General features: G+C 41.9%; 1 protein-coding gene across 1 annotated transcript in view; it reads right to left on the bottom strand.

The window, feature by feature from the left end:
* Positions 1–13,371, bottom strand: part of RNF150 (ring finger protein 150) — a 105,852-nt gene that overhangs the window by 16,489 nt on the left and 75,992 nt on the right. The window contains exon 6 of the mRNA XM_014878972.2: positions 9,226–9,436. Within this exon, the coding sequence (XP_014734458.2) occupies positions 9,226–9,436 (211 nt within the window). The remainder of the gene's footprint in view (positions 1–9,225; positions 9,437–13,371) is intronic.

Below are 13,371 nucleotides of genomic sequence, written 5' to 3'. Positions count from 1 at the left end.
AAGGCCAAACCCAAGATATCAATTTTCTGAATTTCTTCTTAGAGCAGTGGATGGGAAAGGTCAATTTAAGTTTCAACAAATTGCAGCTGGAATTTTACCAGAAAATATGTTCATTAGGTCACTTGGCCACCACCACTAGCATCAAGTCCTCCCTAACACTCTACATGTGAAACTCAAATTGAAACTGGGTAACTTAAAACCACCTTTTTTTCTGCATAAAAAAACTTTTTAATTAAAAATTGAAAAAAATTCAATTTTTAAAGTTAATAAACTCATTTTGCTCCTCATTTTGTGTTCTGAGCATTCACATTCCTCGGAGAGGCAGAAGAAAGTTTTTACTCTATATAACGATACCCCCCTAGAAAAATAAAAGTAACAAAACCACTCTAACCACCTGGAAACCAACTATGTAATTTCAAAAAACGTAAATGCCTTTGCACTGTTCTTTATTATTTCCCTTGGGTGCACTACTGTAACGTTAGAGTCAAAACTCTGTGACATAAAGTTCGGTTTTAGCTCCTTTTGTCATTCCTTTTTTATCCAACTTTCTTCATTTTCCACTCCTCTCATTGAAAAGTGGTCATGTCCACGAGGTTCCCAGGCAGTTCCAGAACAAGTTAGACCCCAGGAACCTTTAGGAAAAAAAAGATTAAAATATTGGTGTCTTTTATATCTAGTCTGGAAAAGGGGCTTTTAGAAGCTGAGTACCAGTTTATAGTAAATTTTAAGTTTTTACAAGGGAAGTGGTCTTGCATCTTTCAGTCACAATCAGGCAAAAACTGAACGATTCATGTAGGGAAAAAAAAAAGACAGAAGGAATTTATTACTGCAAACACATGTAATTGTTCCTGCCCTGTGGAACATGCAGTTACAGTACTTTAACAATTCACTTTTGAGGGTGAACAACTAAAACCACAACCTTTCTACCAAAGCTTTCCTCCAAAACTGTTTCCTTGGAAGTCTTAGGCTGCAAGTTTCTCCACAGCTGGAAGCATGAAGAAGAATTCCATCTCCCAGAGCAGGCTGGCAGAAGGTCATTTTTTCTAAAATTTCCTTCTTTAAGACTATTTTAGCCTTACAGACTGACAGCTATTCATGTGCAGAAAGACAATTTGCTGGTGCTACTACCTTTTCAAAACGCAATTACAGGGAAGTAATGAAGTTTAGCAACACCTTAGTTGAATTCAATATCCTGTGCACTCAGGGGCAAAATCTGAAGTCAGGTTTCTCCTGCATAGGTGACACATCACATTTGGTGGTTGTCTCACAAAGAAACCTTAGCAGCTGAAAACTCTGTTATTTAATTACCTGTGTGAGGAACTGGCAGATTTTTAACCCCCTTTGTGTGATTTTTTTTTCCCCCCACTGAGATGCTACAATTTAATAAAGCTATTTCAGCTAAATGCTTTTCATAATCTGATTTTGCCAGTGGCACCATTATTCTATACATTTTCTGTGCACTTTTCTTGTAGGAGCATTTTTTTTTTCATTGTCTTATAGTACTGTACTACCTAGAGAGAGGAAAATAGAGCAAATTAGCAAAAAATAGAGCAAAAATTCTCAGAGATCTCCAGGTAAGCTGCTTTGCACATTGTGTATATTCATACATGGCTTAATTATTGCCACCCAACAGAGCATATGTTCTTACCTACTCCCTGAGTGCCTCAGATATATTAACATGAGTTACAATGAAAAGAACAGTCAAATGTATTGGCACTTGCAAAACAGTCACAAAAAGCCACAAAAAGTCACAAAAAGGGGCCAATTTGAGTAGATATTCATTAATGCAACTCTGATTCTAGTGTGCACTGTGTTGAGTACAGCTTGAGTATATTCCCCAGGATATCAGCCTTGCCACTGGAGGGGAAAAGATGGCATCTAGCTGGGCAAGGATATATCCACGTGGGTCCTGCTTTCAGCATCCCTAAATGGGAAGGTTTATGCACCCCTCTCCCACTCCCAGCCTCAGAGGCAGGAGAAAATCCTCTAACATAAGTGCCAGAAGTTGGATATTTCCTCTAGGATATTGGGCTTGACATGTTACCTCCTGCTCTTCCAATCATTCCCATTTCCTAGAAACACTCATAAGCCAGTTTCTCCATCTGGCCTATCAGTCTCAAAGCATCATCACTTTCAGTGAAGCATCTTCACTTAAAACTGCCCACATCCAGAACAGCAGAAGGTCCAGGTACCAAGAATGTAGTGAGAACTCTCAGTTCTAGGTGAAGTGGTCTGGTTACTGTGGCAGCCCTGGAGGATCCCTAATTTTTGCAGGGGTTGGAGGAAAGTGATGAAAAAAATGAGTAGAACTTCACTAGTATTTGATGAGGAAAAACTACTGATTTTTTTTTTTTTTTTTTTTGAGGCTGAAATCAGAGTGTTAGAGACTGTATGTGAAAGTTTGAGCTGTTGCCCCTACAGAAGTCTGGAAAAAATTTAGAGCAGAGCAGTTCTGGATGCTTCTTGCAGGCCAAACATCTCCCTCAAGACTGTTTTTCTACCATACAACAAACCATCACATAGTTACATGCACACTCCCCCCTCCCTCCCACTTGATCTCTTCTAAATACAACTCTCTGATGTTTTTTGAGAAATCAGAATTGCTGGTTACAACCTAAGAGCCACAGGTGTGAGCATGCACACGATCCTTTAAATTCTTGTGAGAAACCAGCCTGCCTCCTTGTGCAAATGATTATCTAACAGGTTCCCAGGCTCACAGGCTGGACGAATAAGGAGAAAAAACATTATGTTCCAATGACTGGAAACATTTTATCAGCAGGGCTCTTGCCTGATTTCTTTCATTTGAGTTACCTTCACCAGGGAGCACTAAGGCAAAGGCACACTCACGGAGCAATGCAACCAGAACAAAACACATCCAAGCAGAATCAAGAGCGACTGCTGCAGAAATGCCACTGCTTCCTGAGTGCCTCTTGTACCTCAGGTTTTACTCTCCAAGAGGCACAGCTGCCTTTTCGTTGTCTTTCTTTCCCCACCATGTTTATGAGAGATGTTTGCTTGCTGATCTGCCCTTACCTGTGGGGTTTGTGGGAGAGGTTCCATATCTGTGTGTGCACTGACTGAGCAGAGCCTGACCCTGGCAGGGCTCTCTGAGGTCTGCACAGTACAGGTGAGCACTGCTTTTGCCTTGCCTATCTGAAATGACAGCAGCAACCAGAGGCACCGAGCCTGCAATCCTCCCCTTCATCTGCCTCCCTACAGAACCATACTTCTTATTTATACTCTGCCATACTTCTTATTTTCAGCTGCTGAGCCAAGCTGGATCCTTGTGTCTCCCATTTGGTTTTATTTCTGAACTGATAAGAAAAAGATTCAGAATCAGAGAAGCACATTGTATCTTAAACAGCACTTCCTGACGATTTCAGTGGAGGATTTTGCATAAAAGCTGAGGAGAATAAAAACTCCACAGACAATACAAATGTGAATACGAGTCCTAAATAATCAAGTCAATTGTATGCAAGATACTGAACATCTCTTGCAAGGCAAGGCTTTTGTTGTCAAGTATAAATCAAAGAGATTAGCTAGTGTGAAGTCATTTGGTCTCTCTGCAGTTCAGATTTGTATTTTACTCTACATTGTCAATTTTGCTTTAAAAGCTTTCTTGCTCAGTGTTTTCCCCTGCTAAAGGCAGTGGAATATAAAGATACAAGCTTTGTTATCAGTGGTGCCAGTCCTTAGGTCCCCTTTTTCCTTTTCCCCTGCACACATGCAATGCACATTCAGAGCAATTGGGAATATGTAAGGAATATATCCATCTAAGGACACATTTCTGCACCAACACAGCGTGGTGCCTGGACCCTGACTGCACACCAGGAGCCCACCAGAGTCACTCTATCTCTCTCCTCCTCTCCTGGGCAGGGCAGAGAAAATACGACAAAAGGCAGGAGGGCTGAGCTAAGGACAGGGAGAGATCACTCACCAACTACCATCAGGCACAAAAGGGACTCGACTTGGGGGAAAAATAATTAATTTAATTTATTGCCAATCAAATCAGAGTAGGGTAGGCATTTAATTCTAAATACATTAGAATTTAAATTTCCTCCTTGATTCACAGCAGTTTTGTACATCTCTTTTTGCAATTTGCTGTGCAGAAATGCTTTGTATTTCACTTCTCAGCATATGGAAAGGAAGAGAAGTTTTGTAACAGAGAACCTTCCCTGTCCATTCAGAGCCTGGCAGGAGTCTTGTAGGTGTATGCAATAATCCAGAGCACATTTTTAGTGCCAAAGTTTCACTTGGTGACTCAAACCATCAGTGCTATGTTGGCATCAGTGTTAGTCCCAAAACAAACTGGGAACTCAGCTCATTGGAAGTTTTGGTCTATGACAATTATTTAGTCAAGATTTTAGTAGAGCCACCAGACTTGTGTCACATGCCAGGCACATGGGACCCAATCTGCTCAGTCTTTAACTAGGTCCCATCAGTATCCTCTCTCTGGGACAGTATCAGGACTTGCTAATCCAAGTGTTAATAACTTGCTGTATTAACTAGTATCCAGGGAATTTTCCCACTTTTTCCTCCCCCTTCACATTCCACCTATAAAACCCCACTATTAATAGCAAGGAGGAACAGTCAAGTGGTTCCAAGACAACAGTGGATCAGATTCTTATCATGCACTTTCATCCACTCCCAAAGGCTGACTATTCTTCACAAAGACATTTTAGACATACACAGATCAAAATAATTACCTGAAGAGTTATATTAATAGATTTAATGAAGAGCTATCAGAGAGATTTGAAAGGGTCCTAACAGTCACGATGAGCTGTAGGTTGGCAGGGTTTTATGGAAAGAACAAAATGAGAAGCAGAAAAGGAACTGCTGATAGTGTCTAGGCTGCCCACACTTCTGTACAGTGTGCCAAACTCTCTGGACTTTGCAGGTGCTATGACACCTTGGGGGAAAGTTTGTGCTTTTTCACACTACAAGTCCTGCTCATGTGTGCAGTAGAATTATTTATGGAACTTCCTCCAACTACAGAGATAGTACTAGTGGGATTTCTGAGGCCCTATGTGGTGGGATGACACATCCCACTGAACAGAATATAAAAGCTTGTCTAAATTGCAAAACTGGAAGTATTTATGAAGAGAGGGCAAAGACAGTGCACATTATTTACTGCAGAAGTTAGTAAGTGCTTGAGGGAGATAAATGACCATGGATGTTAAAAAAGAATAAAAAAATAATAACTACTTTTCACCTGCCAGTGGCACCATACCTTTAGAATATCTAGATGCTACTTTCCCAGAAAAACAACCTTTTTTAAACATATCATTCAATCCCAGCTGAGTCTGACCCAAAGAGTAGTGCAGTGGCCTCCTAAAATCTTAAATCCACCCTCTGAAGCTGGTGTAGCTCAGAGCTCCTTCAAGTTCACATCTTAGCCAAGTCCAGCTCACACTCATATCATATGTAGAGCAGAAAATCCCACCTGCCCTCCAAAAATGTTAGCATTTTGCATAACTCACTACTAAAAATTAGGCCTTACAGATTGCTATGATGCATTATTGTGGAAAAAGATCCTTAGGTTGTTTCTTTTATATGCTCTGGAGAGCTGAAAAAGTCAGAGCAGTAAACTCAGCTGAGATGAACTCTTATGTATTTCACATTATTTTCCCCCATCCACTCTCCCTCTCCTTTTTTTTCCTAAACTCCATTTCTTCACTTTTTCCATCAATACCTTCTCAGCAACCTGTTACAGAAATATATTACAACATGCTATCCCAGGATCCTACACAATATCCCACCACAGAGAGAACACAGTCACTAAGACTAAATATTGTGGATATGCCCAAGTACTTGATGGAGGCTTGGATCTTGCTAAAAGGCAGCTGAGAGAAACTGCTGCTCCATTTTTAACTGCTCAGTGCTACTAAATACGAGATTCTTGGTTTAGCAAAGAACCCTAGGGCTTAGTCCCATCCAGATATTCACAGTACACTTCGTTCCTGAGGGTCCCACAGATATCAGGAGCATGGGGAGCAAAAGGCAGGGGGAGAAGGCGAGATGTCTGCTGAGCAGAAATAAGAAGAAAGAAAAGCACTGGCTGAGTTCCAGAAATTAAAATCTGGCCCCACTGAAGCAGGCAGGAGCTTTGCCACCACGGAGACAGAATTTTACCCAATGTGAACAGTATTCTGGGAATACCCTCCCTCCAGACACACTGTGGGAGGTCTTCTGGCTCTGAATAATCACTGGAAACACAAAAAAGGGAAATTAAACCCAAACCAAGACAACAATACCAGAACGATTAATCAACAGACAAAAAAAGAATGTGACAACAATGAAGTGAAAAGGGTTGCAGAAGTGGGTGGAAAGAAGGTGGCAAATCCTTTACACCTCCTGGGCCGCTGAACTTTGTGAGGAAAAAGGGAGGATGCAAGGACTTGTGGTGCCAAGGGGGCCAAGTCAAGGCTGCACTGGAGCCCTGGAGTCTGCACAGATTCGATAACAACGGGGAAAACACTTGTAGTGCAGATTCAGCCTTGGAGGAGGCTCCCATCAGTAATGCTATATATATATATATATTTATATATAAAGAGACCAGAACCTAGCAACTTCAGCAAAGATTCCTAGCAGCAATCAGAGTCATCACTTACAAATTCCCAGGCAGGCTAGTTCACAGCAAGGGCACGCTCAGCAAGCTCTGTAACTGAGCATTCTGGATATGAGGAATACAATAAACAGACACAATGCCTATAAAGTTCCATCTACTCTGACAGCTATGACCCAGTTATTTAGCCTACGGTTGCCCTCTGATTTAGTTAGCATTTGGATTCACACAACTATATATAAGGTCCTGGATGCTCCCCTTTCACTCCCTCAAGAGTTCAGGTTGCCTACAATGCCAAGTTCTACCTTTCAGACTGCCTGAGCCCTCCAAATTCATACGAGGCAACTAGAAAATCAAATTCCCATAACTGCTGGAACTCAGCCCCTAACTCCCAACCAAAGATCTCTTCTTTGCTGCAGCTCTGCTGCAAAAACGGGGCTAAGTGGCTTTTCTGGGAACTACTGCAAAATACACCACGCTGGATGTGGTGATGGCAGCAGGGAAAGTTGCACATCTATCAATAACAAATATTCAAGTATTGCATTGCCCTTTAGATGAGAAATTCAGATGAAGATTCATGTCTACCTGCCAATGATGAATGAATGACAGCAGCTAACTAAGCTTTAAAGCAGATTTCCCTGAGTGACTCTGTGCACAGCACAGGCAGGCATACCCCTCCTTTTGGAAGGTCCCAAGGTGCTCTGAGCTTTCCTCAGAGTTTTTCCATCCTCTCAGAACAACTGGAAAGGCTTGCTTCCCCACCCATACCTCTGTCAGTGTGAGGTTCACAAATTTCACAGAGCTTGGGCCACCTGCCAGTTTTCTTTCTCTGCTCTCCTCTCTTGCCCTCTGTCATATAACCAGGAAAAAAAACATTTTCAGAGTCCTTCCCTGGGCATGGCCAGTCTCTTCAGGTGATGAGGATCTCCTGATGTTCTGTAGTTTGCTGTCTGTGTGCCTGCTCTTGGGGTAATTTCCTTTTCTGAGGGCTCTGCTGTCAGCCCCCAGGATTGTCCAGTCTTCAATATTATTAAAGGAAAGTGGAAAAATGGAAGGTAAGGCAGAAAACAAAGGGCACCAAGGCAAAATCAAGCATCTTTGTAGGCCTTGCAGTATTCTGCTGGCTCTGAGCAAGCCTTTCACTCAGTTACTTAACTTAGCAGGCAACTTGGAAAATGAATTAAAAATGCGTTTGTTCCTTTGGCAAACTCTGGAAACAAATCTGGAGGGAAGAGAGTGCCTGGAGAGTTACTGAGCTCTTGTGCTCCCTGGCAGCCTCAACACCATTGTTACTCCTGGTGAGAAACCAGAAGAGCTGCTTCTCAGGCTGACAAGATCCCGGGATGAAAAGCACAGACTGTCCCCCGTGCTTTGGAGCAGGCTGCTGGCTTTTCCCAGCATGTGTCACACAGCTGTGCGTGTAAAGGGCACCCCACAGCCCTCCTTCCCAGTGTGGATCCTGCAGAGAGCTGCAGGGCAAGGACCATTATCTGTGACAGGATCTACTTGCCTCTGGAGTGCTAAAGGGCAGAGCAGAGAGCAGCATTTAGCCCAGTCTTTATTACACTGTGGTGCCATCTCCCCTTTGTTTTAAAAAAATCAGCCTTCAATGGATTTAAAAACAATTACTGGAAGGAACAAAATCCCATCTTGCTCTGAACAGCTTTTGCCAGCACTCAAGGAGACTTGAGAAAACAGAATATCCCTGGCTGGCCATGGAAGATGGCTGGGATTGCAACCTTGCTGCTCAGCCCTTGCTGGATCCAGAATTTACACCATAAAAGGACCAAACCTGAAACCTGAAATCCACAAAACAGAACATAAAAATCCATTTCTGGGTCACCTGCATCTCAGGTCACAAGTCCAGTGTTTCTAGAACACAGTGTTTCCATGACAGTGGCATGACAACATGAGAGAAAATGGGATTATCAAGTCTCTCCACAGATGAAGAGTAATGTAAAATCATGTCAGCCTAGTGACACTATGTCTCTCCTACTTTTTACACATAATATTATTACCTGTCTTCTTTTTCATGCCCAAGCCCACAGCAGTACCTAGAAATCACTGTGTATTTTTTCCAGAACCTACACAAACTCTATACACACAACTGTATTTTATCATATTCTTCTATCTCCCTCCAAGCATATCTGATAGTTTTCTATAATAGTCAATACACCAGTTGGTATCAAACAGGTAATTTCTACTGATCTGCTATTTTACCTAAAAACGAGAATTTTAGACTAGCACAGTCCTCACTCAAAACAGCTGACAACATTCCTTTCAAACTGTCAGAAGCAGATTTTCAACAGAGAACATAATTTTCCAGAACACAGAGACATTTTGAGAATTACTTGCTCAAATGATACCACTTACACAAGTGAAAACTAAAACTGAAAACATGTATAGGACTCCTTTTGTTTTCCTACAAATCATCAGCGTTGTTTAACTGCACTCAAGTACAGGAACTCAGACCATCGGTCCAGTACAGCAGAATATGTGATAATTAAATTTCCTTACCCTGTAGATCCCTGCTGGGCTTAAAACAATGCCATTACTCCAGTGCAAAGCCCCTCAAAGGCTGCTCACTAGGGACGGGCTTGTACTTGGGAGTTTCTGGACGTTTATTTCAGTGCAAATCCTGCCAGGAAAACGGAACTTACTGCTTGTTGTGAAGTTGCCCTCTCCAGGCTGGGGAAAGGAGTCGACGTCGTGGATGACCTGCAGCGCTCCCAGGGCACGGGCTGGCGGGTCCAGGGCCACCGAGCTCTCGTTCACGGTTATGTCACTGGCCCCCGTGATCTGGTTGGTGGGTGCCCCTCCTATGGATGCTTCCAGGTCTGGAGGTATATCATCCATGCAGTCTGCGTTTGGCTAATAGGAAGGAAAAGGAGAAAAAAAACCGAGTTCCTACCTGATAAAAAGATTCAGTTTACTTCTTGTTCTGTTTTTTTTTTTTTTCTTTATTTCGGTGTTGAAAATGACAACGTACAGTAAATAGACACACGGTTTGTCTTCGTGGACTTAAAACTCTACACAATCTGTTGGAAGAGAGACACAAAGTATGCCACGGAAATACTGAGTATTAAACTGTGTCACCTACAATTGCTAAACATTCTTCTTTATACTTTTAAAAGGGTTTGGGAATGTGCACATCAAAAAACTAACTCACTTATGGTGTGATCTGCTCAACACAGGCAGATTGCTGAATCACATAAAAAATGTAAACAAGATAGGAGCTGAAGTGGAACAATTATCTTTCCAAAATATACATTTTACAGAGCCAGTACCTGAGCTTACAGGAATAAGGATTCAATAAGAACTGCATCTACGTGTGTGCTGCAAGACTAGAAGCTAAAGCTGTTTCTAAGACAAGTTTCTAAACATCAAAAGATCATTTCCTTTGTTAATACTATATTTCCTACAAAAATACAATTATGTGAAAAGAAACAAACAGACAATAATGGGAAACTGAAGAGCATTATTTGATTAACAGTCTTACTTGCTACATGAAGCAAGACCAGTGACAGAGAGACAGAGCAAGACTGAGCTGCAATTTGCAGATGCCTTGTTAAGTTAGGAAATGTTAATGTAAGTTTTTCCCATTTATCTTGATTCTCCAGGAACCAGACAGCACGACTGGATCAGTCACCTGGGTTCCCTCTAACTTGAGGGGTTTGAGACATTTTTGCTGGGTGGTTCTAGGTATGAATTGCTCCCTCTGCTCAGCACTAAGCAGAGACAGGGCTTAAGTCCCTAAACTGGACACCCAACATTCAGGTGGCCAATGCCAGGGGAGGTGAACCCTTTCTTTGGTGGATCTGATCTTTTCCCTATGCTTAGCTGTCTCACACGCCAAGGCACTTTGGAAAACCTCACTCCCTGCCTATCTCCAACAGCAGGCACCAAGAAACTCAGCAAAATATGATACAGCAAAGGCTTAAAGAGAGATTTAACTTAAAGCTCAAGAGAAATCCCCTTGAATTCAAGCACAGAAGGTTACCATATGTTTACTTTTTTTTTTTTTTTCAGAATCAGGAACTTAGCATGTTTTCTCTTTTTCCACACATTCCCTGTCTGATTGTTGTCACCTCTCAAGTATTTTTTTCACAAGTGTTCCTAATGAAAAAAGACAGGCAATTTAAGCAGTCTTGTACCCACAAACTGAAGTTTGGAATGAAAAGTAAAATTGTTGTTGTCTGGCTCCAGTCTAATCCACAGGCAGCAAGAATGCCTCAGATTTGAGATAAATAAGGCACATTCAACTATACCAGGTGTTAATGAATCTCATTGAATCTGTACTTTTCCAAGTCAAGTACCAATCACTTATCTGTAGGACAGGGATCCAAAACTATCCCTTCCATCTATCACTCCCTCTCGACAATTATAAAACAATGTTTTCAGAATCTCATTTTTAATTTAATTTACCTTTGATGGCAGTGTACATTAAAAACAAAAAGGCCTATTTTTCCTTTCACCTATAGGAAAAATTATTTCAGTTTTTCATGGGATCAGCTGTCTGTCCTTTGCTCTGATTCCAGTTATTCCTAGAATGAGGTTTTATCACAAACTTTTAAACCTTTTAAAGAGGGGATTATAATTGAAAGCCAAACCAAACATTAAAGATGCAAAAAAAATATTGCTTGATATAATGAATCCCTTTACTCCTGAATCATTTAAATTGGAAAAAAAATGCCCAAAACAAAGCAGCATGCTAGGACACTAATTATGTGAAATACTGATCAGAAAAAAAACCCAAACCATTATGACATTGGCTGCCAGAGTGACCCAGATACAGTTGCTAAGTTTAATTATATTGGTTTCAGTTGTGCCCTGCATGTAAGTGCTTTGAGAGCACAATTCCACTCAAGTCAAGGGAAAGCTTTGTATTGACTTCTGAGGGCTTGGCTAAGGCTCTTAGTGAATAGCTTCAAGTCATACAATCTGCTGCCAAAAATGCAGCTGACTGCAGATCCAGCAGATGTTTGCAGAAAAGGGGGAGAAGCAGAGGGAAATAATATTTTACATGATATGATTGTCCCAATAGCAATGTAGCTCTTTGAAAGTGAAAGACCCTTTCACAGGTAATCCATTTCAAATATTGCAGGTGCAGTCTGAGCTGGGTTTGGCAGCGAGAGTGGAAAAGGTCAGGCCAACCATTTGCTGGTAGATAGTGAGTTAATAAATCCTCTGGAGCTGCAGAGAGAAGTGGAGGTGTTGGGGTGCTCAGTGACTGTGAAAAAGAGTGCAGGAGTTTTGGTGCCTCATGGCTGCCTGGGGAATCTGAGCTCAGGGTAGATAATATTTGAAGTCTCTATTACAAAGTAAATGCAGAGTTCAGTTGTGAATTGAATGGAAACATTTAAATATTTGGGGTCTAACCAATCCTTTCCTGGAAAATGCAAAGTCTTCCTGCTAAATGAAGCACAATATATCCCCAGACACACAAGCCAGGTCTTTAATAACAACCACAGGACAAACATTCAGCTGGTGGGGAAAAAACAAAACCCCATAGCCTGTCTATGGCAAGATTTCCTCATTCCTCCCATTGTCAAAGCCTGTAAAAGGGCTTTGGCAAATTTGTGCCCAAGTCTCCCATCAGAGGCTGCCTAAGGCTTTTTTCCTCTTTTGTGGGTGGAAATTTCAGCTAAGAGAGCTCAGCAAGACTCAAGAACGTGGTTAGGGAATGACATTTTGCTTTAACCACTCTACAGAAATGTTTGCCACCTCTCACTGAGAAACCCTAGAACTTTACAGGTTCCCACAGCAGCCCATGGACATCTGGCTAAGTGGTGAGTCTCTAAAAACACCAGTTCATGTGTGCTGGTGGCTCTTTTGGCTCATGGGAGCACCAGAAAGCACACCTTAGCAATGATGCCCACCCCAGGCTGCCCTCAGCTGGTGCTGGGCAGTGAGAAGGGTGAGGACAAGATGATTTCTGAGCAGGTGGAAAACAGGTCCTGTGAGCTGGGCAGGAGGGGTTATGCAGAGGAGAAGGAGGAGAGAGCATAAGGTAGGAAAGGAATAAAAAGGAGTTGAGGTGTATTTTAAAAAGAGAGAGGTAGAAAAAAAAAGAGAGGAAGAGCAACTGATAGTAGTATAGGAATTTTTAACCCTCAAGCTACCACATGCTCTTATACCTCCACTTCCTTTGCTGTCAGCCAGAGCAAACCTGACACAAGGGCTACTGTCTACTCCAATTTCCTGTAGACAGCAGCTCCTACTGTAAATCACTTTGAGGGATAAGGCTCTCCCTTCATGAACATATCAAATGATCCATGTATGCTTCCTCCAAGAGATGAAGAGGGCTCTTTTCAGCTTGTTGTCTTAGAACAACCTACAGGAATTTTTTACAGAAATTCATACCACGAAATCCTCTAAAAAACTGTGCTAGTGGAACATTCACATGCAAATGCTTTATTTTTAGTGTTAAGACAGACCAACACTGAAGCTGACTTGGAAATCTTAATTTGAACCAGTTGCTCATGTAGGTTACAGCAGCATCTTTAATTCTATGCCCAATACAATTATTTCCACAGAAGCTCCATGCAGAAAGCTCTCAGTGAGGACAGCAGGATGAATCCCCATTCTGCTGTGATGTACAGAGAGCAAAGGGAGCTATGAGAAAGGAAATGGATTGAGGAAATGGAATGGTGCTTCAATTATTCCTGGCAACTAGGTACTTCTACACCTGCCACTACAGAGCTGTTCAAAGGCAGTGAAATCCATCCATGTAAACCAAAACTTCTACACATGGCCTCTGGGCACGTTTTTTTGTTCCACTAGCTGTGCCCAGCCTCAAACAGCCT

The sequence above is a fragment of the Sturnus vulgaris genome, chromosome 4 (genome assembly GCF_052056855.1).
Source record: "Sturnus vulgaris isolate bStuVul1 chromosome 4, bStuVul1.hap1, whole genome shotgun sequence".
Classification (NCBI taxonomy): Eukaryota; Metazoa; Chordata; class Aves; order Passeriformes; family Sturnidae; genus Sturnus; species Sturnus vulgaris.
Note: the sequence above shows the minus strand (reverse complement) of the source record. Positions and strands in the feature narration are given on the sequence as shown.